The sequence below is a fragment of the Urocampus carinirostris genome, chromosome 19 (assembly GCF_059441175.1).
Source record: "Urocampus carinirostris isolate Australia breed hairy pipefish chromosome 19, RoL_Ucar_1.0, whole genome shotgun sequence".
NCBI classification, from domain to species: domain Eukaryota; kingdom Metazoa; phylum Chordata; class Actinopteri; order Syngnathiformes; family Syngnathidae; genus Urocampus; species Urocampus carinirostris.
Genome location: NC_142367.1, coordinates 26,163,479 through 26,191,119, shown reverse-complemented (window position 1 = coordinate 26,191,119; position 27,641 = coordinate 26,163,479). Strand labels below are relative to the sequence as shown.

At 39.3% G+C, this 27,641-nt stretch overlaps 2 protein-coding genes across 3 annotated transcripts in view; both read right to left on the bottom strand.

Annotated features, from left to right (window-relative positions):
* The window catches only part of svild (supervillin d), a 107,824-nt gene extending 91,297 nt beyond the window's left edge, over positions 1-16,527 (bottom strand). The window contains exons 1-3 of one of the 2 annotated variants that reach the window (XM_088323156.1): positions 16,316-16,527; positions 16,188-16,221; positions 2,266-2,489 (exon numbers count right to left, since the gene is read on the bottom strand). The gene's annotated coding sequence lies outside the window, so the exon portion shown is untranslated. The remainder of the gene's footprint in view (positions 1-2,265; positions 2,490-16,187; positions 16,222-16,315) is intronic. The other variant, XM_088323155.1, reaches the window with a different exon arrangement.
* Positions 1-27,641, bottom strand: part of LOC148347851 (glycylpeptide N-tetradecanoyltransferase 1-like) — a 45,330-nt gene that overhangs the window by 3,166 nt on the left and 14,523 nt on the right. The window contains exons 9-12 of the mRNA XM_088324284.1: positions 27,466-27,636; positions 25,325-25,495; positions 25,075-25,255; positions 2,266-2,489 (exon numbers count right to left, since the gene is read on the bottom strand). Of these exons, the coding sequence (XP_088180410.1) occupies positions 2,266-2,489; positions 25,075-25,255; positions 25,325-25,495; positions 27,466-27,636 (747 nt within the window). The remainder of the gene's footprint in view (positions 1-2,265; positions 2,490-25,074; positions 25,256-25,324; positions 25,496-27,465; positions 27,637-27,641) is intronic.

Sequence of the window (27,641 nt, the reverse complement as noted above, 5' to 3'; positions counted from 1 at the left end):
TATGGCTCGCGAGCCAGATGGGGCTCTTTTGATGATAACATCTGGCCGCAAATCTGGGTTTAAAAAAAAATTATCGTTTGTTTAAATCCATCCATCGATTTTCTACTGCTTATGTCCTGAGCAGAGTTGCAGTTGCATGGACTATGATTTTAATTGGATGATAATACCCTACGTTGGCCGTTCCTGGGGGGCACAGGTACACGCCCCCTTTTGCGTCCCTTGGCACTTGGCCGTTGGTCATTAGCTCAAAGTTAACCCTTCGACGGAGAAGATGGCGAAACGAAAAAAAGATGACGAATATCGTACATTTCAGGACGAATGGACCGAAAAATTTGCCTTTGTGGAGAGGTATGCCTAATTTGCAAATGACAAAAATGCATCGATGAAACGGTCGAAAGCGGAGTTGGCGAGCAAGCACACGTGGACAGAAATGAACAAACCTCAACCCGAAGACGAGCTGTATCTCAAAACTTCCAGTCACATACCACACACTGAGGCGTGTGAGTATTGGTGTATTGACAATGTTTGGATCGAGGTATTCATGTGAGCAGTCATTTTCACGTCTCAAAAACATCAAGTCCAACCTATGATTACGTTTAACGGATGAAAGCCTCAATGCCTGCATGAAGCTTAAACTCACCAAGTACCAACCAGACTACAAAACCATCAGCAAATCCATGCAGCACCAGAAGTTGCATTAATGGTGAGTATAAAATAGAATACAATACAATATACCTTTATTGTCATTGTTACAAAATGGGTTAACATATTGTGACAACGAAATTGGGCATGACACTCCAGTTTGACACATTCACAGTGAGGTAAATGTCAGGTTTTCAATGTAAATCTCTTGAATTTCTGTCTCAAGGTAATTAGCTTGTTTTTATATTACTAAATATAAAAACAATGTTTCTCATACACACACACTCACACACACACATAAAGTAACGTTTCAACAATGAGTGTAATTATATCTCTTGTACGTTTATCAATCTTGTATTCTTTTATTTTGAAGTCATGTTCTTGTCTGTACTGATTTCTCTGACGCGAAATAAACCACTCCCTCTCTCGGAACGGATGTAAGTTCTTGTCTGCCATAATCATGTAGAATTAAACTATATACACATGTATTTTATCTGTGCAAATATAGCCACTAAATAGTCTTAATAATATATTAAATCTCTGACAGTAAAAAACCCAAGAAGATAAAGGAACAGAGAAGATAAGGTTATAAAACAAGGAGGATAAGGTTATAGTTATAATTTACACAAAATTTACCCAAGAAATGTCGGCATATAGGATGTTACATACAGTTTGGTATTGTAGGGTTTGTGCAATATGCATTTGGTGCAAAAAAAGATAAGTCAACATTGTGCAAGGTGAGCAGTATACATAGTGCAGTCAACATTGTGCAAGAAACATAGACATGAGTACCATTTACGTTCGTATGAGGTAGTGTTTTTTGCAAGAGTTTTTCAGTTTTTTGTGCGGTGTGTGTTAGGGTGGTAATATAAAAACATTATTTAAAATAATAAATTAAGACGCTTGTTATGCTCACATTTAATTGAATTCAGTCTTAAAATATATTATATAGCTCTCACTGAAACACATTTCCAAAAATTGTGCTTTTATGGCTCTCTGAGTCAAAAAGGTTCCCGAACATCCAAAAGGATGTTACAGCAAATGAAAAGAAAAGACACATAAAAAAAAAAAAAAAAAACAGAGAGAGGATGCAGTTTAATGGAGTCAGGTTCTGACACATTCTTCCTGGAGGGAACAAACTAAGAATGGAAACTTCCTTATGAAGAGAAAATAAATGGGCGTCCAAAGTAAAAGGCTTTGATTTTACATAACCAACGTCTGAAGTCAAATAATTGACTGAACAAAAAGTAAATAACTGACAATAGCAGGGTCATGTGACTCATTCCTTATTGTGTATGTGGCCGCCAGCCAAGCCTATTCAACCAATCGAATGTAACAGAAAACACGGGGTGGTCGTGTCACCGTTTTTAAGCCCCCCCCTGAAACAACAATCAACCTCACGCTGAGGGGCCAATGTGTTTCGCATTAAAACGCAATGGCTAAGCACTTACAGTCCTTACTTACAGTACTAGCTTTTAATCGCAAAAATGGGGTTGAAACCTAATGCAATATGACCACGGAAAGAGAATGCTTCAAAAGGCTGTTTGTTTCATTCGCCTTCGATCACATGACTCACGTCTCCCCTGGCTATGAGAAAGAGGAAAAGGAGGGAGAAGGCCTTACCGTGACAGAGGAAGGAAGAAAGTACTCAGGGTGGATGATATAAAAAAGGAAGGAAGATGAAAGGGTCAGCGCCATGAAGGGAAAGGAACCGCATACAAGGCTGAAGAGATTGGGGTCTTTATGGGGGGTTCGGATGCCATGGGCTTGGCGGGCCATATGTCTCCAGGGTGCCATGTAGGCGTAGCGGGGTGCCGGTGGGGCGGCACAAAGGCAAGGTCTGCTGGCTGAGAAGACAAGAAGAGGAGGAAGGGGTAACGCTAATCCATCGCTTCATACTCATACACAAACATAACCTCCCTCAAATCCATTTTACCAGAACTCCCACCGACTAAATCCAGTCAACTGTAAGCCAGTGGACATAACGGAACACCCGCTTACTTAAGCCTGTGTTCTGCTTTGGACACTGTAAAAACAAAGCGAGGTTGCCTTTTTGCATGCAGATGTTTGAGTTTTTATCCATACAATTGAATGTGTAAGAAATCAATGACTTGGTACGCTGAATCCCCCAAAAAGTTTCTTGATTTCACACAGTGTTATAGATGAATTGGTTAAGAGTGCCCCATTGTTGCACACAGATCAGAAAGTGAGGGTGGGTTTGATCTCAGGACTTCTTTCTAAATACTCAATTGCAATTGCACCTCCACTACACTAAGGAGCAATGGCGGTCTCATTGGCAGTGTTTTGTTTACGCCTATGGGAGGAGCCGGCACACCAGCTTGCGGAAAAAACGTGGGCCGAGAGAAAGAACAAGAAGATCGAGAGAGGAGGCTTGACGGAGATTCGAGCGACACTAATTCGGCCATATATTTGATGGAGTTCACTTAGTTGAATAATTTAAGAAATTGAATCTGCCTCTGTGTGGAAATGTCGGTCTCTTGTTCATTTTTCCATCAAGAAACGAGCGCACATTGTTCGGTGAAGGTAGGTTGTGTTTGGTTAATGGAGTCAGATCACTAATTCGAACAATTTGTTACATTTTAATATTAAATTCCTAACTATTAAGTGAGAATTTCTGTAGCTCACTTAATGAGTGCTGCAAGTTGGACCTATTTTCGAAAGATAAAGCAAGGTATTTTTTTTTTGCAATCGTGGTATAAGAGTTGATAAGAGTGTGGTTTGAACATTCCCATATCACCAGAGTGGGGAGCAAATTGCATGACTGTTTTCTGTTTGCAATTGGAAGTCATTTCATACATGAAATATGTAAATTGACATAATGGGCTGTTCAAGACAGTTCTTTGTGGTATTTGTTTTTGTCTTCATGGGTCTTAAATAGGCGATACAAGTTGACTTACAGTATTTGTATTTATTTTATTCAGCCAGTATAAACCATAAACATGATATATACAAGAAATCATTTGACACGCGAACACTCAATAATGATAAAATAATAGATTTACAAGAATAAAAAGAATAAAGTAAAAAATATATTGTAGTGTATAATACAAGGTAATTATATAGAATAGTTTAAAAAGAAAGAATATGTGAATAACAAGACTAGAGTAGAATAGGTCGGAGGAACGCCGTTGGCATAATACTATACATAATATCCTAAATCAATTCCCGTTGAACATACGGATAGCGGAAGGGTAAAAACTCTAAGACGTGAAGTCTTGCTCACAATGGAGCAAAGATGGCGACCTGACGGCAGGTCATCAAAGTACCTGCGAGCAGGGTGACTGGGATCGTCTGTAAATTTTTAGTGTCCGTTTTCTAGTTCGATCGATGTAGATACTTTGCAGGGACGGGAGGCCAGTACCTATTATTTCCTCTGCCGTCCTCACTACTGATTCCATCTTTGACAATTCTTTCTGATTGACGTGACCAAACCAAACTGTGATTGACCTAGTTAAAAGGGATTCAATGATAGTAAGACAAAAATGGACTAGAATGGATTGACGGACTCCGAATGATTTGAGTTGACGAAGGAAGTAGAGCCTTTGTCTGGCTGACTTTAGAATATCAGTAGCATTGACAGTCCATGTGAGGTCAGCTGACAAGTAAGTACCCAGAAACTTGAATGATCACATCATGTATGAGAGAGGTGTTTTGATTGGGGTGGCACCTGATATTTTCTCAAGTTAGGGTGGCAGTATTTGTGAGGGTGGATCATTGTTGGAGGGTGTATCAAATACAATACAGTAATCCAGAGCCAATTGAGCTGTGAGGGATTTCACAGAAGACTGTGTGTATGATTTGCTCTATTTTTACACAGACTAGCTTCTTTGTCCTTGGTTTCCGGCCTTCTGTTTGCCGCATTGAAAGGAGCCGTTAAATTTGTCGTTTGGCAACGCTAGTGTGCACACATTGGCTCTAAGGACGACACACTGACACGAAAAGCCTGGGGAGATGCACGCTGTGGTTTTAAAACAAGGCGGAAAACAGTATTGTGAGTGTGTGTGTTTAGAAAAGGGTTGGACGGGGCTTTATCTCACTGGGGGATCACATAAGCACATGCACACACAATATGCTGGAGTGGACTTTTTAGTGGACAGATGTAGTGGCCACAGTTCAAACATCAGCCTCCCACTCTCACTACTAAACACCGCTTAGCTCCAGCAAGCCTTTCAATAAATTCACTAACTGAGCTGCACTGACTTACTTGTGATAGAAAAACAAGCTTGAGAGCAATGTTCCCTGTAATTTTCCAGGGGTCTGAGCGTTCACACAAAGTCGGTGAGCAACGCTTAAAACAACAGTGAGCAACCATAATCCCAAGTGTGGCAAGATAATTCATTATCAAACATGTCCAAAACTTGACATCAAGTTCCATTTTGCAGAGTTTCCGGCAATGCAAAATTATTTTTCTCTGTTGAATGAATTGACTCATGTACTACTGCAAAGGTTGGACGGCCTACAAACCTCGTTTGTTCTTGCAATTTTTTCACAAGATATCCATTTCTTTTTATTTCCTGATATATTTTGTTGCATAATATTAACATTTTGGGGGGCTTATTTAGTCGGTTGCAAGATAAACAACTATACTTAATCACATTTTTTAGTGGAAGTACAATGTTGGCAACAAGATTCACTTGATATAATTGAAAATTATTTGAATGCAACACAAACTTTTTCTTATTTGTGTTATTTTACGTTTTTTTTTTTTAATTCCTCTCATTGTGTTTATTTTTTCTGAGCCGTTACTTTTTTCTTTTTGTTCTCTATTTACTTTTTTCCTACATTTCTTTTTTCTTTTTTTCTGGCCTTTTTTCTAAATTTTTCCTTCTTTTTTTCTCTTCCTTTTGTTTTTTTTCTCAGCTTTTCACTACTTTTTCATTTTGGTATTCTTTTCTTTTTTGTTCTATTCCCCCCTTCCTTTAAGTCATTTTGAGCATAATTTTACATAATATTTGGTCATGTTGGGATTAAAGAAGCAAAAACAACCCAAAAGAGCCGGTTCCTTTTAGTGAGCCGAGCCGAAGAAGCCGGTTCTCGACCAACTCTACTAACTTTACTCAACTTCGTTCTACTCTGACTCGACTTCAAAATACCGCATTTAGGACACAACGTCAGGGGAACCCGTGTATTTTTACCTTCATGCACTGTAACTTTGACTTAAGTCGCTTCTTAATTAGTAATTTTGAGCCGTGATTTTTGTGCGCCGGCTAGATTTTCTTGTGCGCTGAGAATGTGCGAGTAGTGCGCGATTGCGCACGCGCGCAGCTTAGAGGGAACACTGCTTGAAAGGCGTTGTTTGAACTGTTCCCCTTTCATTGTGTACCTTCATTATTTATTTTTATAGTTTTTCAACCCACTGGGCCTCCACGAGATGAAAAACAATGACCTATTTCGAAATATTTCCAGCAGTAGGGCGCTGTAGTGGTTCTATTCACTATAAATAGTTACTGGTTACTCTGTGGAGGAGGTTTTTGGTCTCCTCTCAGGAATCCCGCCAGTGGGGTTTCCCTAAAGCTGCCGGGCGTCCAACGAGCAGAGCAGATACCATCTGGCTGCATGGAATGCTAGTGAGTAGGGAATGGAGAGGTTAAGAGGTCCTGTAAGGGGAGGGAGTGGGTTTATAGCTTAGAGATGCAAGTATTAAGAGTATTAACCTCAACTACTCCAAAAGGCGTTTAGTTTAAACACACACTACACATTTGGACAACGCACAACAAACATAAATACCATTTATTATTTGGCACGTGAAAGTTGTAAAACTATGCCGGACAAGCATAGGCGCCTTTGCTTATAAACTCTCCGGCTTTGAACTAATGATGGAAAACAGTCACAAAATGTATGAAAACGATTACAGTGGGACCTTGCTACTTCGCGCATCGGCGTTCGCGGGTTCAGAGCTTCGCGGCCTGTAATAGTTTAAAAAAAAAAAAAATAATAATAATATCTCATCTCATTAGCCGTACCGCTTATCCTCATTAGGGTCGCGGGGGGGCTGGAGCCCATCCCAGCCATCTTCGGGCAGTGGGCAGGGGACACCCTGAACTGGTTCCCAGCCAATCGCAGGGCACACGGGGACAGACAACTCATTCGCTCATTCACACCTAGGGACAATTTGGACCGGCCAATTCACCTGAAATGCATGTTTTTGGAATGTGGGAGGAAACCGGAGTGCCCGGAGGAAACCCACGCAAGCACGGGGAGAACATACAAACTCCGCACAGAAAGTCTGGAGCCGGATTTGAACCCACGACAGGTTCCCATGACATTAACTGTGCCGCACAAGCGCTAACCACTGCGCCGCCGTGCTGCCCTAATAATAATATCAATTAAAAAAAAATTAAAAAATGAATAATAATGAAAAATATTACATTAAAATTAGAAATTACATTATTTTACAAAATTTGAAAACAAAATATGCAATTAGAATTTGTGCATCATTTTACAAAATTTTAAAACACAAAGAAATGCACGTATACGGTAAGCGTCACGGCCATAAACGCAAGCTCATTGGCCAGCACTCGCTGAATACTCGACTCCCCAATGGCCCATTCACTACAGTAGACCACGCTTACCTCGTATACAGTACAGTACTGTGCGCTTCTCGCCATAGCTCGCAATTAGTTAGCCTTTTTCTCGCGGTGAATCTTTAAGTCTAAAAGTTTTTTAAAGCCCTTCATAACGCCTCCCAAACGCTCTTTATCCCTTGGTGCATCTAGTGAACCGAAGAAAAAGCGAAAGATGTTAACGATGAACGAAAAAGTGAGTTTATTGGACAAGTTGAAAGCAGGAAATAGCTACGCTAGCGTAGCCCGACAATATGGCCTGAATGAATCCACGGTACGGTACATAAAGAAGGAAGAGAAGAACATCCGCAAAACTGCTGCAATATCTTTCACGAAAGATGCCAAAAGGGTTGTAAACCCCCAGAATAAGACCATGGTGCGAATGGAAAATGCACTGGTAATTTGGATCCACGATTGTAGGGCGAAGAAAATCAGCCTGGATGCAAACCTAATCCGAGGTTAAAAGAATTTATTGTAAGAGGTAAGTTAAATTTTGTTTTATTGTTTGATTGTTTAACAAGAATCTCTCTCTCTAACCGTATTCCATGTGGTGTACTGTATTGTACTGTATACAGGGGGGGTGTACTCCAAAGGTTTTTTTTTTTTGAAGGGGCGTCGCTACTTCGCAGATTTTCACTTTTCGCGGGTGGTTTAGGTCCCCATTAACCGCGATAACCGAGGTCCCACTGTACACGTGCGAATATAAGCATCATCTAAGATTATCCGTTTAACATAAAATTTGAAAGGCAGCGAGGCAATTACCAAATACAGTTCGAGTCCGTTGAAAATGGAAGCGATCCACTTTTAACAGCAAGTTTACAAACATGCCTCATTGTAGGTCACTGGCTGCATGCCAAGTGTAAATAATGGCAGTGTAAAGGGGCAGTGTAAAGCAGACAAAACTTAACAGTGCAGCCTCAAAACACACAAATGGCATTTTAGAACTGGACTGTGTGTAAACAGTTTCCCAGGACTTCAATAGGTTACCCGGAGGCGATTTGAGTGACCTTTCTCTTGCAGGGCTGGACAAACAGGATTGATAGATACTCATCATTTGCATACTCTAGTCACAAAGTGTAGCTTCCTGGTGACATTTCCGGATTAACCTAGAATGCACTCCAACTGTAATAAATCAGTCACTGACCTTTCAGAAACTGATACCCTTTTTGGGTCCTAATCCACAGAGCAGTGGAGTAACAATTTCATGAAAAAAAACAGTAGTGATGAGCTAACACAGGTATCTTGTTTTTTAGTATCTCTACTCTCAACGCTGTCTTATACATACCGTATAGCCTCTCTCTAGTACACAGGTGTCAAACAGGTGACCCGTGGGCCAGATCAGGCCCGCTAAGTGATTCAATATGGCCCGCGAGACAACACTCAGAGAAGCGCAAGAGAAAAACAAGCTGCAGGTTGAAATATGTCAACTTGACGTTGCCAAAGAAAGGTACCTTGAACCAAGACACAGTACTTCCTTTTATTTCTCTCTCTCTCTCTTCCACTCATTTACTCCCACTCTCTGTCTCTTTCACTCTCTGTGTCTCTTTTTCTCTTCCTTTGTTAATCTTAGTCTCTTTCTCTCTCTGTGTCTCGTTAACTTCTTTTGCTCTAACTTCCTTTTCTCTCTTTTCTCTTTCTACCCTTAGCACTTTCTTTTCTCTCCTTCTGTCTTTCTATTTCTCTTTGGATTTCTTTCTTCCTCTCCCTTTCTTTTTCCCATCTCTCACGACTTTTTATCTTTTGTTTCTCACGCTCTCTCCCTCTCTCTCTTTCTTTGTCCCGCCCTCTCTCCTTGTCCCTCCCTCTTTCTCTTATTTCTTTATTTCTCTTTTTCTTTGTCTTTAATCTACGAGTTCGGCCCCTGACAGAATGTTTGTTCTATCGTGTGGCCCCTGAGTTAAAATGAGTTTGACACCCCTGCTCTAGTAGGTGTCTCACAAAGAAAATACAACAAATATATAAACTAGAGTACTGATACATTCCCATTAAATACATGACATTTTGAGGAAAACTATGAGTTTCTGATCTGCATTTTTTTAATATAGCGCTTTTCAAGTCAATGACTTCCCAAAGCGCTTTACAATGTGCTTCACATTTCCCAATAGCGGCCTTGTATTGCAGCCATGTAAGACGCTAACCTGCTTATTGGGGGTATTAAGGGTTCAGTGTCTTACCCAAGGACACTTCGACATGTGACACGGACAAGCCGGGATTCGAACGCTCTACCTCCTGAGCTACTGCCGTTTAATATATATATGTCTTAGATGTACTTGAACTTTTAAGGTAATGAGGACTTTTATGTACTAGAGATATTGGTACGCAAATTCAGCATTGATGACTATTCAAGAGATCAAACATAACTGATATTTAGCATTTGGTGATCCAACAACTTATAATACAACTAATACTCGCCATGATTATTTGTGTAGCGCTTAAGGGCTGCACAGACTACAGACAGACAGAAATTCATTATAAGTAACCTGCATGACGCATCCAATTAAGATTCAGTTCAACAGCGGTAACAAACTCCCTCCACGACGAATCCACGGTTGGTCTAATTGTAGAAGTTGGGTCTCATTCTACACCTTCTCGTTTGGGCGGTCATCCACGTTTTCGATTCGAAGAATAACGTATTAACCACACAAAATGATACCCTGAATTAGCTAGAAGTTCTCAATAGTAGAAATGCGTCAGTGTCACAAAAGAAAACAGGCATGTAAGACAGGTACTGAACAACATTCCTGAAAAGGATCAATGCAAAATGACAGGGCTACATTATTGAAATAGCCCAGAATTAATAACAAACATTGATATTGGGTCGGGACAGCACGGTGGGGCAGTGGTTAGCGCGTGTGCGGCACAGTTCTAAGGTCTTGGGAACCTCCTGTGTGGGTTCAAATCCAGCTACCGGACTTCCTGTGCGGAGTTTGTATGTTCTCCCCGTGCTTGCGTGGGTTTCCCCCCACATTCCAAAGACATGCATTTCAGGTGGATTGGTCGGTCCAAATTGTCCCTAGGTGTGAATGAGCGAGCGAGTTGTCTGTCCCTGTGTGCCCTGCGATTGGCTGGCAACCAGTTCAGGGTGTCCCCTGCCCACTTCCCGATGATTGCTGGGATGGGCTCCAGCACCCCCGCGACCCTACTGAGGATAAGCGGTGCAGCTGATGAGATGAGATATTGGGTCGATAAATTCTCATTTGTAGGCGTTGTGTACTCATGGATACCAAAGACAAGAATTTCTTTTAAAATTCACACTGAATAAATGCCCATTAATATTAGTTGGAATTCATTTTTGTTTACAATTATCTGTAAATTATTTTTTGCATCATTAGTAGAAGATAATAGTATTTAGAGTGCATTTTTTGGACCATAGAATTTGTAACTATTGCTTAACATCCACGGCGACTGGTCAGCACCCAGTTCAGGGTGTCCCCCTGCCCACTGCCCAAAGATAGCTGGAATGAGGTCCAGCACGACCCGAGTGAGAAGAAGTGGTGCAGATAAAAGATGGATGGATGTTAAATATCCATAGTACGTCAAATATTAACAGTTGAAACTCTCCCAGAACTAAGTCAGGGACAAGGAAGTTTAGAAAAAGGTATTAAACCATTGAAATATTTGAATACATGTTTAGAGTGCAAACCAAGTTCAGTTTTAAAAGTTATTTTAGGTCGAAAGGAAACTAAAACTTCCCATTTATAGAAATGACATCATCTGTAAAGGCCCTTAAAAGACTATAGTGTAACTGAGCAGAGACATATCACCTCCTTCCAAAACAAGACATGTTGCAACAAAAAGCCTTTGTGCAGTACATGCCTGTACACTGTACACTGAAAAAAAAAAAGATTCCTGCAGGGGCAATGCAACATTAGCCCCAGCATGACATAAGAGATTCACATGAGTGATAATGCTTAGCGCAGCAACAACACAACAATGGTTGTTTCTTACAGGTCAAAGAAATGGTTAATGGAGGTACAGGACCAGTGTTCCCTGTAATTTTCCACGGGTCTGAGCGTTCAGGGGTGAGCAACGCTTGAAACAACAGTGAGCAACAATAATCCCAAGTGTGGCAAGATGATTAATTATCAAACATGTCTAAAACTTGACATCAAGTTACATTTTGCTGAGTTTCCGGCAATGCAAAATGATTTTTGTCTTTTGAATGAATTGACTCATGTACTATTGTCTACAAACGTCGTTTGTTCTTACAATTCTTTCACAGGATATCTATTTCTTTTTATTTCCTGATATATTTTGTCGCATAATATTAACATTTTTGGGGGCTTATTGAGTCGGTTGCAATTTAAACAACTATACTTAATCACATTTTTTAGTGGAAGCACAATGTTGGCAACAAGATTCACTTGATATACAGTAATTGGAAATTATTTGAATGCAACACAAACTTTTATTCTTTTTTCGGTGTTTTTTTTCTACTTTTTAAAAAAAATTCCTTTAGAAAAAAAAAAATCTCATTGCGTTTATTTTTTCCGAGCTGTTACTTTTTTCTTTTTGTTCTCTACTTAATTTTTTCCTACATTTCTTTCCTTTCTTTTTTTCCGGCTTTTTTCTAAATTTTTCCTTCTTTTTTTTCTCTTCCTTTTGTTTCCTTTTTCTAAGCTTTTCACTACTTTTTCATTTTGGTATTTGTTTTCTTTTTTGTTCTATTCCCCGCTTCCTTTAAGTCAATTTGTGCATACTTTTACTTAATATTTGGCCATGTTGGGATTAAAGAAGCAAAAACAACCTGAAGAGCCGTTTAGGACTCAAAAGAGCCGGTTCCTTTATAGTGAGCCGAGCCGAAGAAGCCGGTTCTCGACATACTCAACTTCGTTCGACATCAAAATACCGCATTTAGGACACAACGTCAGCGGAACCCGTGTATTTTGACCTTCATGCACTGTAACTTTGACTTAAGTTGCTTCTTAATTAGTAATTCTGAGCCTTCATTTTTGTGCGCTGGTAAGATTTTCTTGTGCGCAGAGAATGTGCGAGCAGTGCGCAATTGCGCACGCGCGCAGCTTAGAGGAAACACTGTACAGGACTAGTGGTGGGACGGTGAAAAAGAGCCTGAGCCACTCCCTGATTTCAATCAGTGGTGATTTGCACACAACAGAGCTATGTGGGATGACAATCTTTGACAAACACAGATAAAAAACAAGAACACAACAAATAGCCACGACTCTTCTCAACAAAAAAAACGAAATACCTGTCAACTTGTTCGTTTTTGCCGTACAAAGTACGTTTATTATGCATTTTAAGACGTACAAGAAAATCTGTACGGGAAAAACACAAATTTGTCAATTATGCGTACCATCCGGTATACACAGACTATCACGAAACGGCAAATCAATCAACTCAAACGAGTTCGCCGCGGTAGCCTCTATCTCGGTATCGGTTTTTTTCGTTGCAAACGAAGCGAGCGGTTTGATGCTACTGTGCGTATGCGTCTGCCGCCTGGGGATTTCCCATCATGCATCATTCCCTGGTAGTTGTGTAGTGAAAGGAAGTCCGTCTCTTTTCAGGGAACCGGCTTCTTCGGCTCAGCTCATTAAAGAGAGCCGGCTCTCCAACGGCTCACTTGCTTTGATGCATTATATTACAAATCATTATTGTTGTATAAAGAAGTTAAGAAAAAAAGGAAGTATAAAAAGAGAAAATGAAAAAGACAGGTTTGTGGTTATCCCATTTTTTAACCCCTTTATTCATATTGAGTTTCTTTTGTCTTTTATTAGCATGTTTGGTATTGGGGGCAGCACGGCGAAGCAGTGGTTAGCGCATGTGCAGCACAGTTCAAGTCATGGGAACCTCCTGCGTGGGTTCAAATCCAGCTCCAGACTTCCTGTGCGGAGTTTGTATGTTCTCCCCGTGCTTGCGTGGGTTTCCTCCGGGCACTCCGGTTTCCTCCCACATTCCAAAAACATGCATTTCAGGTGAATTGGCCGGTCCAAATTGTCCCTAGGTGTGAATGAGCAAGTGAGTTGTCTGTCCCCGTGTGCCCTGCGATTGGCTGGCAACCAGTTCAGGGTGTCCCCTGCCCACTGCCCGATGATTGCTGGGATGGGCTCCAGCACCCCCGCTACTGAGGATAAGCGGTGCAGCTAATGAGATGAGATTTGGTATTGGAGTAATCCAAAAGTAATTGAAAGTAATCAGGTTAAAGTAACCCTACCCAACCCTGGTCTACTTGTGTTGCAGCACTGTTTGTATCTAAACTTCTGTCTGATTCTTCTTTTAAAACCGGCCAATAAAAAGGTCAAATTTCGCAAAAGCATCAAGCGAGTAAGTCGTGGTTGTTTCAAAAATTTGTGATGACAAACTAGAAGTTACAACTATTCAAAAAACGAAAAGCCCGCCCCGAAAATTCAAATCTGGAGCCAAGCCTCGCTACAGTATAATTAAACACAACGTGTCATCCCTGTCAACTGTAATTCAAACGAATGCAGTGACAGTCCCAGCAGAGCGTCTTTCAAATAAACACGGTTTGAATTCATAAACTAAATGACTTCTGCAAACTTCTTCTGGCATACTATTTGTTTTTGCAGGTGTTTTTGTTCCTCCTATCCGCAAGAATGCATTTTTACAGTGTTTGGAAAGGGATGACTCAGACTGTGGGAAGAGATACAAAACACCGCGTCTTTCCCAACAGATTGTTCTTGCAGAGATACCGTAAATTCCGGACTATAGAGCACACCTGATTATAAGGCGCACCCACCACATTTTAAGAGGAAAACCGATTTTGTACATACACAAGCCGCACCTGTATATAAGCCGCACGCGCCCACATTTAAACATGTAACACAAACACAAAATGAACCCAAACCCGACTTCAAGTCCCGCGATTGAAACTAAATGTCCTTCATTAAAGTCCACAGTCCAAAAATCACAGCCGGCAAAATGAACGGAAAATGATACCGGTACTTAAGGTTTGATGCAGAGTCCGGATCCCGTTGAAAGTAATCCAAGGACAAAAGTGTATATTTCCAAAGGTAAGGGTGGGGAAAATATATCAGACGAACACATTTACTCACGCAACTCCTTTTTCTCCGTTAGAAAAATTAAATAAATTGGCCGCATCACTGAATAAGCCGCAGGGTTGAAAGTTAGGGAAAAAAGTAGCAGCTTATAGTCCGGAATTTACGGTAGATCCATTAAGGGATATTTGACCACTAGATGTTGCTGTATTATGTGGTTGAACACAAACGAGTGATTAAAAGCACCGGGAGAAATACAAACTAGTGAGACTCAAATATAGTGAATGAAAGAAAAAAGAAGAGGGAGAAATTGAAAACAAAAAAGAAAAAAGGTACAAAAAAATAAGAAGAAAAAAGGAAAGGGGGAAAAAACAGAAACCAAAAATATCAAATGAAAGACAAAAAAGAAATGAAAGATGAAAATGTAATCAATAAATCAAAGAAAAAAGAAGAAACAAAGAGAAAAAAGAATGAATATATATATATATATATATATATACGTAATATTTGACCACTAGATGTTGCTGTATTATGTGGTTGAACAAAAATGAGTGATTAAAAGCACCGGGAAAAATACAAACTAGTGAGACTCAAATATAGTGAATGAAAGAGAAAAAAGAAGAAAAGAGGGATAAATTGAAAACAAAAAAGACAAAAGGGACAAAAAAATAGGAAGAAAAAAGAAAGGGAGAAAAAACAGAAACCAAAAATATAAAATGAAAGATGAAAATGTAATAAATAAATCAAAGAAAAAGAAGAAACAAAGAGAAAAAAAGAAGGAATATATATATATATATATATATATATATATATATATATATATATATATATCAACAGGGTTGGGTAGGGTTACTTTAACTTGATTACTTTCAATTACTTTTGGATTACTCCAATACCAAATATGCTAATAAAAGACAAAATAAACTAAATATAAATAAAATGATGACTCACAACACGTCATTTTTGCCGTTCCATGTATTCCGTTACTCCCCAAGCCTGCACAAAATGGAGTCATTTGATTCATATTTAGTTTCTTTTGTCTTTTATTAGCATATTTGGTATTGGAGTAATCCAAAAGTAATTGAAAGTAATCCAGTTAAAGTAACCCTACCCAACCCTGCTTATAAGGTCGTACATTTGCATATATTTTCCAAAGTAGATGCACAGAGAACACAAGAAAAATGGAAAAGTGGTTAGGAATCAAGCCAAAACCTCAGCCCAAGAAGAACGATTCAAAAGAAGCAAACAAAATTGATGACGCTACATAACGTAAACGTGCATTAAAAGCATGGTGGAAAGAGGAGTTCACGTGGCTTGTAGCAGACGACGCAATGCAAACATTGCATGAATAAGAGGAGTCAGTGTACTTCACATTTCCCAATAGCGGCCGTGCGGCCATGTAAGGCGCTAACCTGCTTATTGGGGGCATTAGGGGTTCAGTGTCTTACCCAAGGACACTTTGACATGTAACACATTTTTTTATCTCTCTTTTTCTTTAATCTACTAGTCCGGCCCCCGACAGAATGTTTGTTCTATCGTGTGGCCCCCCGAGTTCAAATGAGTTTGACACCCCATCTGTAGGGGAAATACAAAATTTCTCCACCTATTTTTAACAACATCATATATTTCATAAATTTGAACCTAGGATTCAAATCAATGATGTTTCTTTTGTACAGATAGTGTTTCTCACCACTAGGGGGGCTAATAATACACACTGTCCCTTTAAGGATAGACAAAAAGCAAATTATTGCGATAAGAAATAGCAAATCATGTGAAGAGAGTTTCTCAGAAACTACGGTAAAAACTTTGTTATTGCGTAAACTGCGTAAACAACGCAGCGAATGTTGATTAAGGAAGGAAACTAATGCAACTGTTGTCGAACAATTTCGACATTATATATAAACACGAATTAAACAAAATGGAGTCTTTTGTAGTAAGTTACAATGTAATTACACGTGAAAACACACTTTAAGATACATTAACATACCTGCATTGAAGGTCGTTTCTTGTGTATTCGAGAGCTGTCAAAAAACAACGTATTGGGTGAAAAATTAACAAAAGTTTAAACGAAAACATTAATTTTTAACTTTTAAATAAGAAAACGAAAAAGCGAACCTTGACTCGACTTGAGAGCTGCTGTTTGTCAAGCAGTCACTTTGACCACCACGCGACTGAATGATAAGAAAGTTAAGAAGAAAAAAAGGGTTGTTTTCTTCGATAAAACCCCAAAAACTTAATGTGTCAACCACTAAAGGGGAGGAAGAACCCCGTCGCCCGGCGAGGTGACGTCGAAGACGGCGAGAAGTGACAATTGAGTCGGCGAGGAGGGTCCGACTGTCTGGCAGCACTTTTGCACTCATCTCTAACTTAAATCCCCTCCTCGCTTCTGATTGGCTCACGCTGCTGTGGGCCCGTGTTGCGTTCAGGAACATTCGTTAATGTTTTATTCCTCTTTTAATTTTAGGGCAGTGGTGTCAAACTCATTTTAACTCGGGGGCCACATCATAGAGCAAAAACTCTGTCGGGGGCCGAAGAGTAGATTAAAGAGAAAGAAAAAGAGAAAAAGAAGAAAGAGAAAGAGAGAGGGAAAAGGAGAGAGGGCAGGACAAAGAAAGAAAGAGAGAGAGAGGAAGAGAGCGTGAAAACAAGAGATAAAAAGTCGTGAGAGAGGGAAAAAAGGGAGAGGAAGAAAGAAATCCAAAGAGAAATAGAAAGACAGAAGGAGAGAAAAGAAAGCGCGAAGGGTAGGAAGGGAGGAAGAGAAAAAAAAGGAAAAGAGGAATTAGAGCAAAACAAGTTAAAAACGCACAGAGAGAGAAAGAAACAAAGAGCAACAAAGGAAGAGGAAATGAGAGACACAGAGAGTGAAAGGAGAGTGGGAGAAAAGGGGTGGAAAAAGAGAGAGAGAGAGAGCGTGAGAAATAAGAGATAAAAAGTCATGAGAGAGGGGGAAAAGAAAGGGAGAGGAAGAAAGAAATCCAAAGAGAAATAGAAAGACAGAAGGAGAGGAAAGAAAGCGCGAAGGGTAGGAAGGGAGGAAGAGAAAAGAGAGAAAAGGAAAAGAGGAATTAGAGCAAAAGAAGTTAAAAACGCACAGAGAGAGAAAGAAACAAAGAGCAACAAAGGAAGAGAAAAAGAGAGACACAGAGAGTGAAAGAGAGAGTGGGAGAAAAGGGGTGGAAAAAAAGAGAGAGAGAGAGGGAGCGTGAGAAACAAGAGATAAAAAGTCATGAGAGAGGGGGGGAAGAAAGGGAGAGGAAGAAAGAAATCCAAAGTGAAATAGAAAGACAGAAGGAGAGAAAAGAGAAAAGAAAGTGCAAATGGTAGGAAGAGAGAAAGAGAAAAGAGAGAAAAGGAAAAAAGGAAGTTAGAGCAAAACTAGTTAAAAAGACACAGAGAGAGAGATAGAAACAAAGAGCAACAAAGGAAGAGAAAAAGAGAGACACAGAGAGTGAAAGAGACAGAGACAGAGTGTGATTAAAGGGGTGGAAAAGAGAGAGAGAGAGAGAGATATGGAGAGAGAGAGGGAGAGAGAAAGAGAGAGGGAGAGAGCGTGAGAAACAAGAGATAAAAGGTCATGAGAGAGGGGGAAAAGAAAGGGAGAGGAAGAAAGAAATCCAAAGAGAAATAGAAAGATAGAAGGACAGAAAAGAGAAAAGAAAGCGCGAAGGGTAGGAAGAGCGAAAGAGAAAAGAAAAAAATGAAAATGAAAGAAAAACGAACGACAGAAAAGAAAAAAGGGTAAAGGAAAAAGAAGAAGAGAAAGACGAATGAAGGGAAAGAAAATCAGAAAGAACAATAAAGAAAGATCCAAATAGAAAATGAAATAAAAATGAATAACAAAAGAAAAAAAAGGGGAAAGGAAAAAGAAGAAGATAAAAACAAATGAAAAGAGAGAAAAACAGAAAGAACAATAAAGAAAGATCCAAATAGAAAATGAAAGAAAAATGAATAACAGAAAAGAAAAAAAGGAAAAGGAAAAAGAAGAAGAGAAAGACGAATGAAGGGAAAGAAAACCAGAAAGAACAATAAAGAAAGATCCAAATAGAAAATAAAATAAAAATGAATAACAAAAGAAAAAAGGGGAAAGGAAAAAGAAGTAGATAAAAACGAATGAAAAGAGAGAAAAACAGAAAGAACAATAAAGAAAGATCCAAATAGAAAATGAAAGAAAAATGAATAACAGAAAAGAAAAAAAGGAAAAGGAAAAAGAAGAAGAGAAAGACGAATGAAGGGAAAGAAAACCAGAAAGAACAATAAAGAAAGATCCAAATAGAAAATAAAATAAAAATGAATAACAAAAGAAAAAAGGGGAAAGGAAAAAGAAGTAGATAAAAACGAATGAAAAGAGAGAAAAACAGAAAGAACAATAAAGAAAGAACAATAAAGAAAGAACCAAATAGAAAATGAAATAAAAAGGAAAGTGATGGAAAAGGGAAAAAGAAACACAAAAATAGAAAGTCAAAGGAAAAAAAAAAAAGAAAATTTGAAAAAAGAAAAATAATAGAAACGGGTGATGGGAAAATAATTAAAAGAGATGATGAATGGAAAAAATCAGAAGAAAGAAAATAAATGAAAGAAAACAATAGAAAAACAAAAAAAATTAGTTAAAAATAAGAAGAGAAGAAGAAAAAAAAGACTGTTTTTATTTGCAGGAAGCAAGGCAAAGTGGGTAGGGTTACTTTAACTGGATTACTTTCAATGACTTTTGGATTACTCTGAACTGTCCGAACCAAAAAACAAAAAAACCTCAAAAAGCTGGATAAACTGGACAGTGGAAAATGAAAATGACCCAACAATGGTCCTCAATGTACACTCATCTAATCAACACCATTTAGTGGTGATTTTTCAGACTGAAATTATTCCCAGAGGCTTGCTACTTACTGATCAGCAGTGCCAAAGCCTTTGGAATATATATATAGAATTTTTTTTAAGGAAAAGCCAATATGTCACACACAGTTTGGCTGTACATTGCTTAAGAATCCTTTATATGGAAGCTCATTATATAATGTATCTTAACCGCAAGCCGGTGTGCCGGCTCCTCCCAAGGGCGTGCCAATGAAGCCCCCAAGTGGGGTCCACCACCTCGCCTCGATGTCTGGAAAAACTCAAAACAACACCGAGCGTTTCCACGTCATCAGGGCCTTGTTCTCAAAACATCGCCTGCCGCCCCCCGTCAGAGTCCTGTTATCAAAATTCCCCAGCCAAATCATTCCAAATTTGGAACATTGTGACCTGAAGCCCACTCAGTGAAAATCTTCATTGCACTCATTAAATGTAACTTGTATTCAATCGTATATAATCCCTTAGAGTCAAATGTATAAAATCCTTCAACATCCATACACTTTTCGTTTTCAGTTTTTATGTGACATATTTACAGACTAACTCTGCTTGCACCTTGTTATTAAACCATTATTTGCCAACAAATGAAGACTCAATTATCTTAAAATGAGTTTGAAGTGGTATATTTGTTGGAATGGGAAACAGGCTCTGGCTATATTATATCGTGAATTCTCTCAAATCATCTAACGTCACACAGACAGTGTTCTCGTTTGCCCGCGTCCCTGCGTCCTAGACGCATGATTTTTGCTGGGGACGAATAGTCTCAAATCAACGTGCGTCCCCGGGATGCAACTTTTTTGACACGAAATTGTCATTATCATTTTTTAACAAAGGGCAGCACGGCGGCGCAGTGGTTAGCGCTTGTGCGGCACAGTTCTTGTCATGGGAGCCTGTCGTGGGTTCAAATCCAGCTCCAGACTTCCTGTGCGGAGTTTGTATGTTCTCCCCGTGCTTGCGTGGGTTTCCTTTGGTTTCCTCCCACATTCCAAAAACATGCATTTCAGGTGAATTGGCCGGTCCAAATTGTCCCTAGGTGTGAATGAGCGAATGAGTTGTCTGTCCCTGTGTGCCCTGCGATTGGCTGGCAACCAGTTGAGGGTGTCCCCTGCCCACTGCCCGGAGATGGCTGGGATGGGCTCCAGCACACCCGCGACCCTAATGAGGATAAGCGGTACAGCTGATGAGATGAGATGAGATTTTTTAACAAAGATTTACCGCACTCCAAACTTTTCGTCAGGCAGATCCGCCATTGTTGTTTTGGTCTCGCGGTTCCAGTTTTCGTCTGCACGCCGATTTCGAGTAGTGAAAGTCCGTCTCTTTTTAGAGAACCGGCTTTTTCGGCTCAACTCAATCAAGAGCCGGCTCTCAAACTTGCTTTGATGCATTATATTACGAATGATGACGTTGTATAAAGAAGTTAAGAAAAAAAGGAAGTATAAAAGGAGAAAATGAAAAAAACAGAAAATGAATATATGATTTGAATAAGAAAATGTATTATTCTACTTAATTCTATTTGCATTTATTTTTTCCTTCTACAGTGAACTTTTTTTTATAATAAACCTCATTCATGTCGAGCAACTCGGTGTCTCACAACAAAATGTTCATTATTAATATAGATGATATAAGGAAACACATGTAGAATATAACATGTTAAACTACATACATAAACATGTTTGAAAAAAAAAGATTTTCTGTATTTTGTAAGGGAAAATACGACAGTTTGAGAGAGAGAGGGGGAGAGAGATTGAGAAACAAAAGAGATATTTCATAAATTTGGGGCATTAGGGGTTCAGTGTCTTACCCAAGGACACTTCGACATGTAACACACTCCTGGCACCCATAGATCTCTGTTGGGACCCCTAGATTTTTGATTTTTGGACCCATCACATTTCAGAGGCAAAATGAACACTGCACAGAGACATAAAATGTCTGGAAGGCGGGATTAACATACTTCTGTCAGTCATTTTTCAAACATACTCGGCAGACGACATGGATTTGTCTGCTCTGGAGACAAAAACAACAGACAAAAGACACAAAACAGGTCATGTGGTTAATGCGGCTCCAACTGCCTGTCTGGTAGGTGGGGACAAAGCTTAATGTGAAGTAACAACGGCGCCTGCTGGTTATTATTAGGAGGTGCATGCACAAGGTGTTATAAAATGAGGTCACAGCGCCTACCTCTGGTTCATTTAGGAAGTACATGCACAAAGTATGAAAATGGGTACAGTAAAATAATTAGAGGGAGTTTTCAAGAAGATTCATACTTCATTCTAACTCATGGACTGTACACCAAATGTGAGTTTTATGTGGCCCACAAGAGAAGCACAGGATAAAAATGAGCTGTATTTATTTTCAGTTTGATTTATGTCCACTGCTGTCGCCATGGTCAGGTGCCAATTGCAGGGTTGGGTAGGGTTACTTTAACTGGATTACTTTCAATTACTCCAATAGCAAATATGCTAATAAAAGACAAAAGAAACTAAATATGACTAAAATGATGACTCACAACACGTGGTAAGCTTTCTCCCCTGGCTTTGATCTCTTTGATCTCCGGCAAAACGAACATCAAATGCCACAGAAACAAAATGAAAATGGAGGGAAGTTCTTCTATTACAATATACCACTTGGAAACGCTACCTTCATTTTTGCATAACCCAAAATAAATGTCCGTACATGATGCATAATACAGCAACAAATACACATATTTATTCAATGCGTGGTCTATTAAGTCAGACTACAAACATGGCAACAATTTCAAGCGTTGACAAGCACTTTGCCCCAAATTCAAGCCATTTTCAATCCGTGAAAACACATTCAACTACCAACTTATTCCAGGATTTCAAGCACCCATACGAACCCTGATTAGCAGTTATTATTATCAGGGTTAGGTAGGGTTACTTGAACTGGATTACTTTCAATGACTTTTGGATGACTCCAATACCAAATATGCTAATCATAGACAAAATAAACTAAATAGGAATCAAATGATGACTCACAACACGTGGTAAGCTTTCTCTCCTGGCTTTGATCTCTTTGATCTCCGGCAAAACGAACATCAAATGCCACAGAAACAAAATGAAAATCAATCCAAACAGCTTGCCGACATCATTTTTGTCGTTCCATGTATTCCGTTACTCCCCAAGCCTGCACAAAATTGAGTCTTTTGATTCCTATTTAGTTTCTTTTGTCTTTTATTAGCATATTTGGTATTAGAGTAATCCAAAAGTCATTGAAAGTAATCCAGTTAAAGTAACTCTACCCAACCCTGGTACTATGCCATCAGAAATGACACAAATTGAACTTTAGCCCATTGCATACAAATGCAACCGCTTGTATTTTTCCGATTTTCCGCCACACCAATCTTCATAGTTTTCTTGTTACTGTATCACTCAAGCCAATTAATGAATCAACACAATTGCCCGGCAAATAGAATCCGAAATGAAAATTTCATTTTTGCTTTATTGATTCAGTCATAAACAGACAGGGTACACAATTGCAGATACTGTTTTCATTTGTATTTAACTGGGTAAGATCATGCCCACCTGAAAGAAAGAGAGAGAGAAAATATTTCAAAATGGTGATCATCTTAGGACAGGCGTGTCAAACTCATTTGAACTCTGGGGCCACACGATGGAACAAACATTCTCTCAGGGGCCGGTTTAGTAGATTAGAGAGAAAGAAAAAAAAAGAGAGAAGGAAATAGCGAAAGAAAGGGTGCGGAAGGTAGAGAGGGTGGGGCAAAAAAGAGAAAGAGAGAGAGCGTGAGAAACAAGAGATAAAAACAGAAATAGTGAGAGAGGGGGAAATAAAGAGAAAGAATGAAATCCAAAGAGAAATAGAAAGAGAGAAACAGAGGAGAGAAGAGAGAAGGAGAGAAAGAGAGAAAGGGGAAAGACAGAAGGGGAAAGCAAGAGAGATAGAGAAAGAGAGTAAAGGAAAAAATGAAGAGAGAGCAAACAAAGGTAAAAAGACATAGAGAGAAAGAGACAAAAAGGAACAAAAAAGAGAAAAAGAGACAGAGAGAGTGAAAAAGAGAGAGCGAGAGAAAAATGGAGGAAGAAAGATAGAGAGAGAGAAAGATAGATTAGAGAGAGAGAAATACAAGTGCAGCGTTTGTGAGAGGCACCTGGCTTTGGCAACATCAAGTGGACCTATTTCAACCTACAGCTCTCTTTCTCTTGCGCTTCTCTGAGCGTTGTCTCGCGGGCCGGATTCAATCCCTTGGCGGGCCTGATCCGGCCCACGGGCCGCCTGTTTGACACCTGTGTCTTAGGAACTGTCAGATGCTCATGACGCTATAAGCAGATTAGAGATGAACAGTAGAAGTTGTGGACATTATTTTAATTTCGCACTAAGCATACTTTATATTTATTGCCTTTGAACTTTGGCTGTCAGGGTTTTGATATCCACTTCCATCAGAGGCGCGTGTTTCCAGGATTGGATCAGGGAGAAGGCTCATTCATTGGAAACCACACGAAGGAAGCTACACATCTGATTGGTTTAACAGAAATCACTTATATAAATGCAGTGTATCACGTGAGAGTATAATAATTGAGTAATAAGGATGGTGAAACTTTGTAAACACAATGTGTCTGTGTGCCTCTCAGGCAGACTTGGAATGTGGGAGTCAAAGTCAAGTTATACGGTACATAGTTTTTCTTTGGAAAACAAGTATCAATAGCTGGGTAATCCTCCACTATGAAAAAACTCCAAACCCCAAGAAAATAATTACTGGATGGCTTGATTTGCTCTTGGTTTCCTAGAGCTATCACAAATTTTATTGTTGGTGGCTGAAATGAGCGCCATTCAGAATCCTCGGTCTCAATATCGCCCTCCGCCATGAGGCAAGACAATTGTGTGCCTCACTCTGCAACAGCGGGCGTTCAGCTCGCTAGTATGTAATATACTAATTTTATCAATAATATTCAAGAGATATGGGAAAATTATGCGATTTTGAAAGAAAAACAAACTACGGTACAAAAGGTTGCCGTGGTGCCCAATTGGCCCCGCCCGTGTGGTGCCAGCTGCGGCTCGTTGACAGATTGACTTTCCGTCTATTTACTCTTTTATCTTCTTCTTTTTCCTTTCCCTTTTTTCTTTTATGTTATTCATTTAAATTTCATTTTCTATTTGGTTCTTTCTTTATTGTTCTTTCTGTTTTTCTCTCTTTTCATTCGTTTTTATCTTCTTCTTTTTCCTTTCCCTTTTTTGCTTTTCTGTTATTTATTTTTCTTTCATTTTTTATTCCCCTCCCCTTCTTTTTTTCCCTCCATTTATAATCCTCTCACTCTTCCTTTGTCAGTCCGTCAACCAACCTCCGCCCCCGCAAGACGTGGGTTTTGACTCGGTCCTGTTTCCTGTTGGTATTTCCTGTCCAGTGTTGTTCCTGTTTATTTTGTCCTGTTTAATATCGGTTTCCAGTTTCGTTCCCGTCTAGTTTGTCCTGTTTGATTTCGATATCGTGTTTTGATATTAATCCTGTCCCATCCGTCGAATAGGCAACTGGTATCGATCTCGTCGGCCTCTGGCTTCCTGTCATTCCACGCCAGACTGCTGCCTAATGTTCATGACTCCCTATTATCCCATCTCATCTCATTAGCTGCACCGCTTATCCTCAGTAGGGTCGCGGGGGTGCTGGAGCCCTTCCCAGCAATCATCGGGCAGTGGGCAGGGGACACCCTCAACTGGTTGCCAGCCAATCGCAGGGCACACAGGGACAGACAACTCGCTCGCTCATTCACACCTAGGGACAATTTGGACCAGCCAATCCACCTGAAAGCACGGGGAGAACATACAAACTCCGCACAGGAAGTCCGGTAGCTGGATTTGAACCCACACAGGAGGTTCCCAAGACCTTAGAACTGTGCCGCACACGCGCTAACCACTGCGTTGCCATGCTGATCATGACTCCCCATTTCCCATAAACAAATCGCTTGTGTGAAAAACGTTACGCGATTGGGTTCTGATCCTGTTCCGGTTCTTGACACGTTAAATGACAAATTACTATTATCAAATACATATAACTATTTCACATGCTTTCAATTGAATATTTCCACAAAGACAAAATTGGAGTACCTCCTCTGCACTCAGCTTTGGACATCTCCAGTTGTACAAATAATAATGAAGAAGCTTCCCACTGAAGTAAAATTTCAGTTTCTCCAGGAATCTTTTGTTGTCCATGACATCAGCTGCAACGATGACGTCACATCCTTTCTGTTGTGAAAACCGATTTTTTAAAAAACATCTCACTTTCTTCTGGTTTCGTTTAATGGACCTACTCACAGATTTGACAAGGACCAGTGTGTCCTCAAGAAGTTGGCTGAGGTCACCTTGAGAAGTTGATGCCACATAGAAGAGGTGAGCTTCTGTGATGGACTTGTGAAGTTGATGGTTGAGAACCCTGTAGGAGACTTGATAGAAGCTCACCAAAGCCTTCAACTCGCCATTCTCTGCCTGAGGAGGAAAATTGTCAAGTCACATTTATTAATATAAAGTGGCAGTGTTCTGATTTGCTGGGGACGCATGGTCTCAAATCAATGTGCGTCCCCGGGACGCAACTTTTTTGACACAAAATTGTCATTATAACCCGGTTACTTTTTTTTTTTAGCAATAAGTCGAAACATAATGCAAAGAGTGATAACAACGGCAATAATTCCGGCACGAAAAAACGGCGGAGAAATTCTTCGGATGATCGCAAAGGCAAGGAAAACACGCGTGTTGAAGCGAACGATTCGACGAAAGATAAAAAAAAAGAATACTCCTAGCAAGAAAAGGACTTTTCTGCCAAAATGGACTCAATCATATTCCTGGTGACGCTATCAGGAGGATGATAATGGAGGCTACATGTTCTGTGATGCGTGTACCCAGCGTGACAAAAAAACTGGATTGCATAAATCATTTCGCAATACGAACTTTCAGAAAGATAGATAGATGTCTAGATAGATGTCTAGATAGATAGATAGATAGATAGATAGATAGATAGATAGATAGATAGATAGATAGATAGATAGATAGATAGATAGATAGATAGATAGATAGATAGATAGATAGATAGATAGATGTCTAGATAGATATCTAGGTGTCTAGATAGATGTCTAGATGTATATATAGATGTCTAGATAGATAGATAGATGTCTAGATAGATAGATTCATGTCTAGATACATAGATGTCTAGTTAGATGTCTAGATAGATATCTAGATGGATGTTTGGATAGATAGATGTCTAGATAGATGTCTAGGTGTCTAGATAGATGTTTAGATATCTAGATAGATAGCTAGATACATGGATGTCTAGATAGATGTCTAGGTGTCTAGATAGATGTCTAGATGTCTAGTTAGATGTCTAGATAGATAGATAGATGTCTAGATAGATAGAGATAGATGTCTAGATAGATAGATGTCTAGATAGATGTCTAGATAGATGTCTAGATAGAATGCTAAATAGATAGATGTCTAGATAGATGTCTAGGTGCCTAGATAGATGTCTAGATATCTAGATAGATTTCTAGATATCTAGTTAGATAGCTAGATATATAGATGTCTAGGTGTCTAGATAGATGTCTAGATAGATAGAGATGTCTAAATGTCTAGATAGATGTCTAGATAGATGTCTAGATGGATAGATAGATGTCTAGATAGATGTCTAGATAGATAGATAGATAGATAGATAGATAGATAGATGTCTAGATTGATAGATTCATGTCTAGATACATAGATGTCTAGATAGATGTCTAGATAGATGTCTAGATAGATATCTAGATGGATGTTTGGATAGATAGATGTCTAGATAGATGTCTAGGTGTCTAGATAGATGTCTAGATAGATAGATAGATGTCTAGATAGATAGAGATAGATGTCTAGATAGATAGAGATAGATGTCTAGATAGATAGATGTCTAGATAGATGTCTAGATAGAATGCTAAATAGATAGATGTCTAGATAGATGTCTAGGTGCCTAGATAGATGTCTAGATATCTAGATAGATTTCTAGATATCTAGTTAGATAGCTAGATATATAGATGACTAGGTGTCTAGATAGATGTCTAGATGTCTAGATAGATGTCTGTATAGATAGAGATGTCTAAATGTCTAGATAGATGTCTAGCTAGATGTCTAGATGGATAGATAGATGTCTAGATAGATGTCTAGATAGATGTCTAGATAGATGTCTAGATAGATATCCAGATATCCAGACATCTATCTAGATATCTAGACAGATAGATATCTAGATATCTAGATAGATAGATATCTAGATAGACAGATAGATATATAGACGGATAGATATCTAGATAGATAGATAGATAGATAGATAGATAGATAGATAGATAGATAGACAGATAGATATCTAGATATCTAGACAGATAGATATATAGACGGATAGATAGATAGATGGATAGATAGGTAGAGAGATAGACAGAACAAACCTCCACCACATAAGTATCAATCACACCCTCCCTGGGCAAGAACCAGTACTCGATCTCCTCTAAGGACCAGTTGACTTTGAGTTGGAACTTGTTGAGGTTTCCTCGAAGAAGACGACTGATCTTCTCAATGTCATCTTTCATCATGGGACGCAATCCTGCAGTCTTGGTGTTCTGAC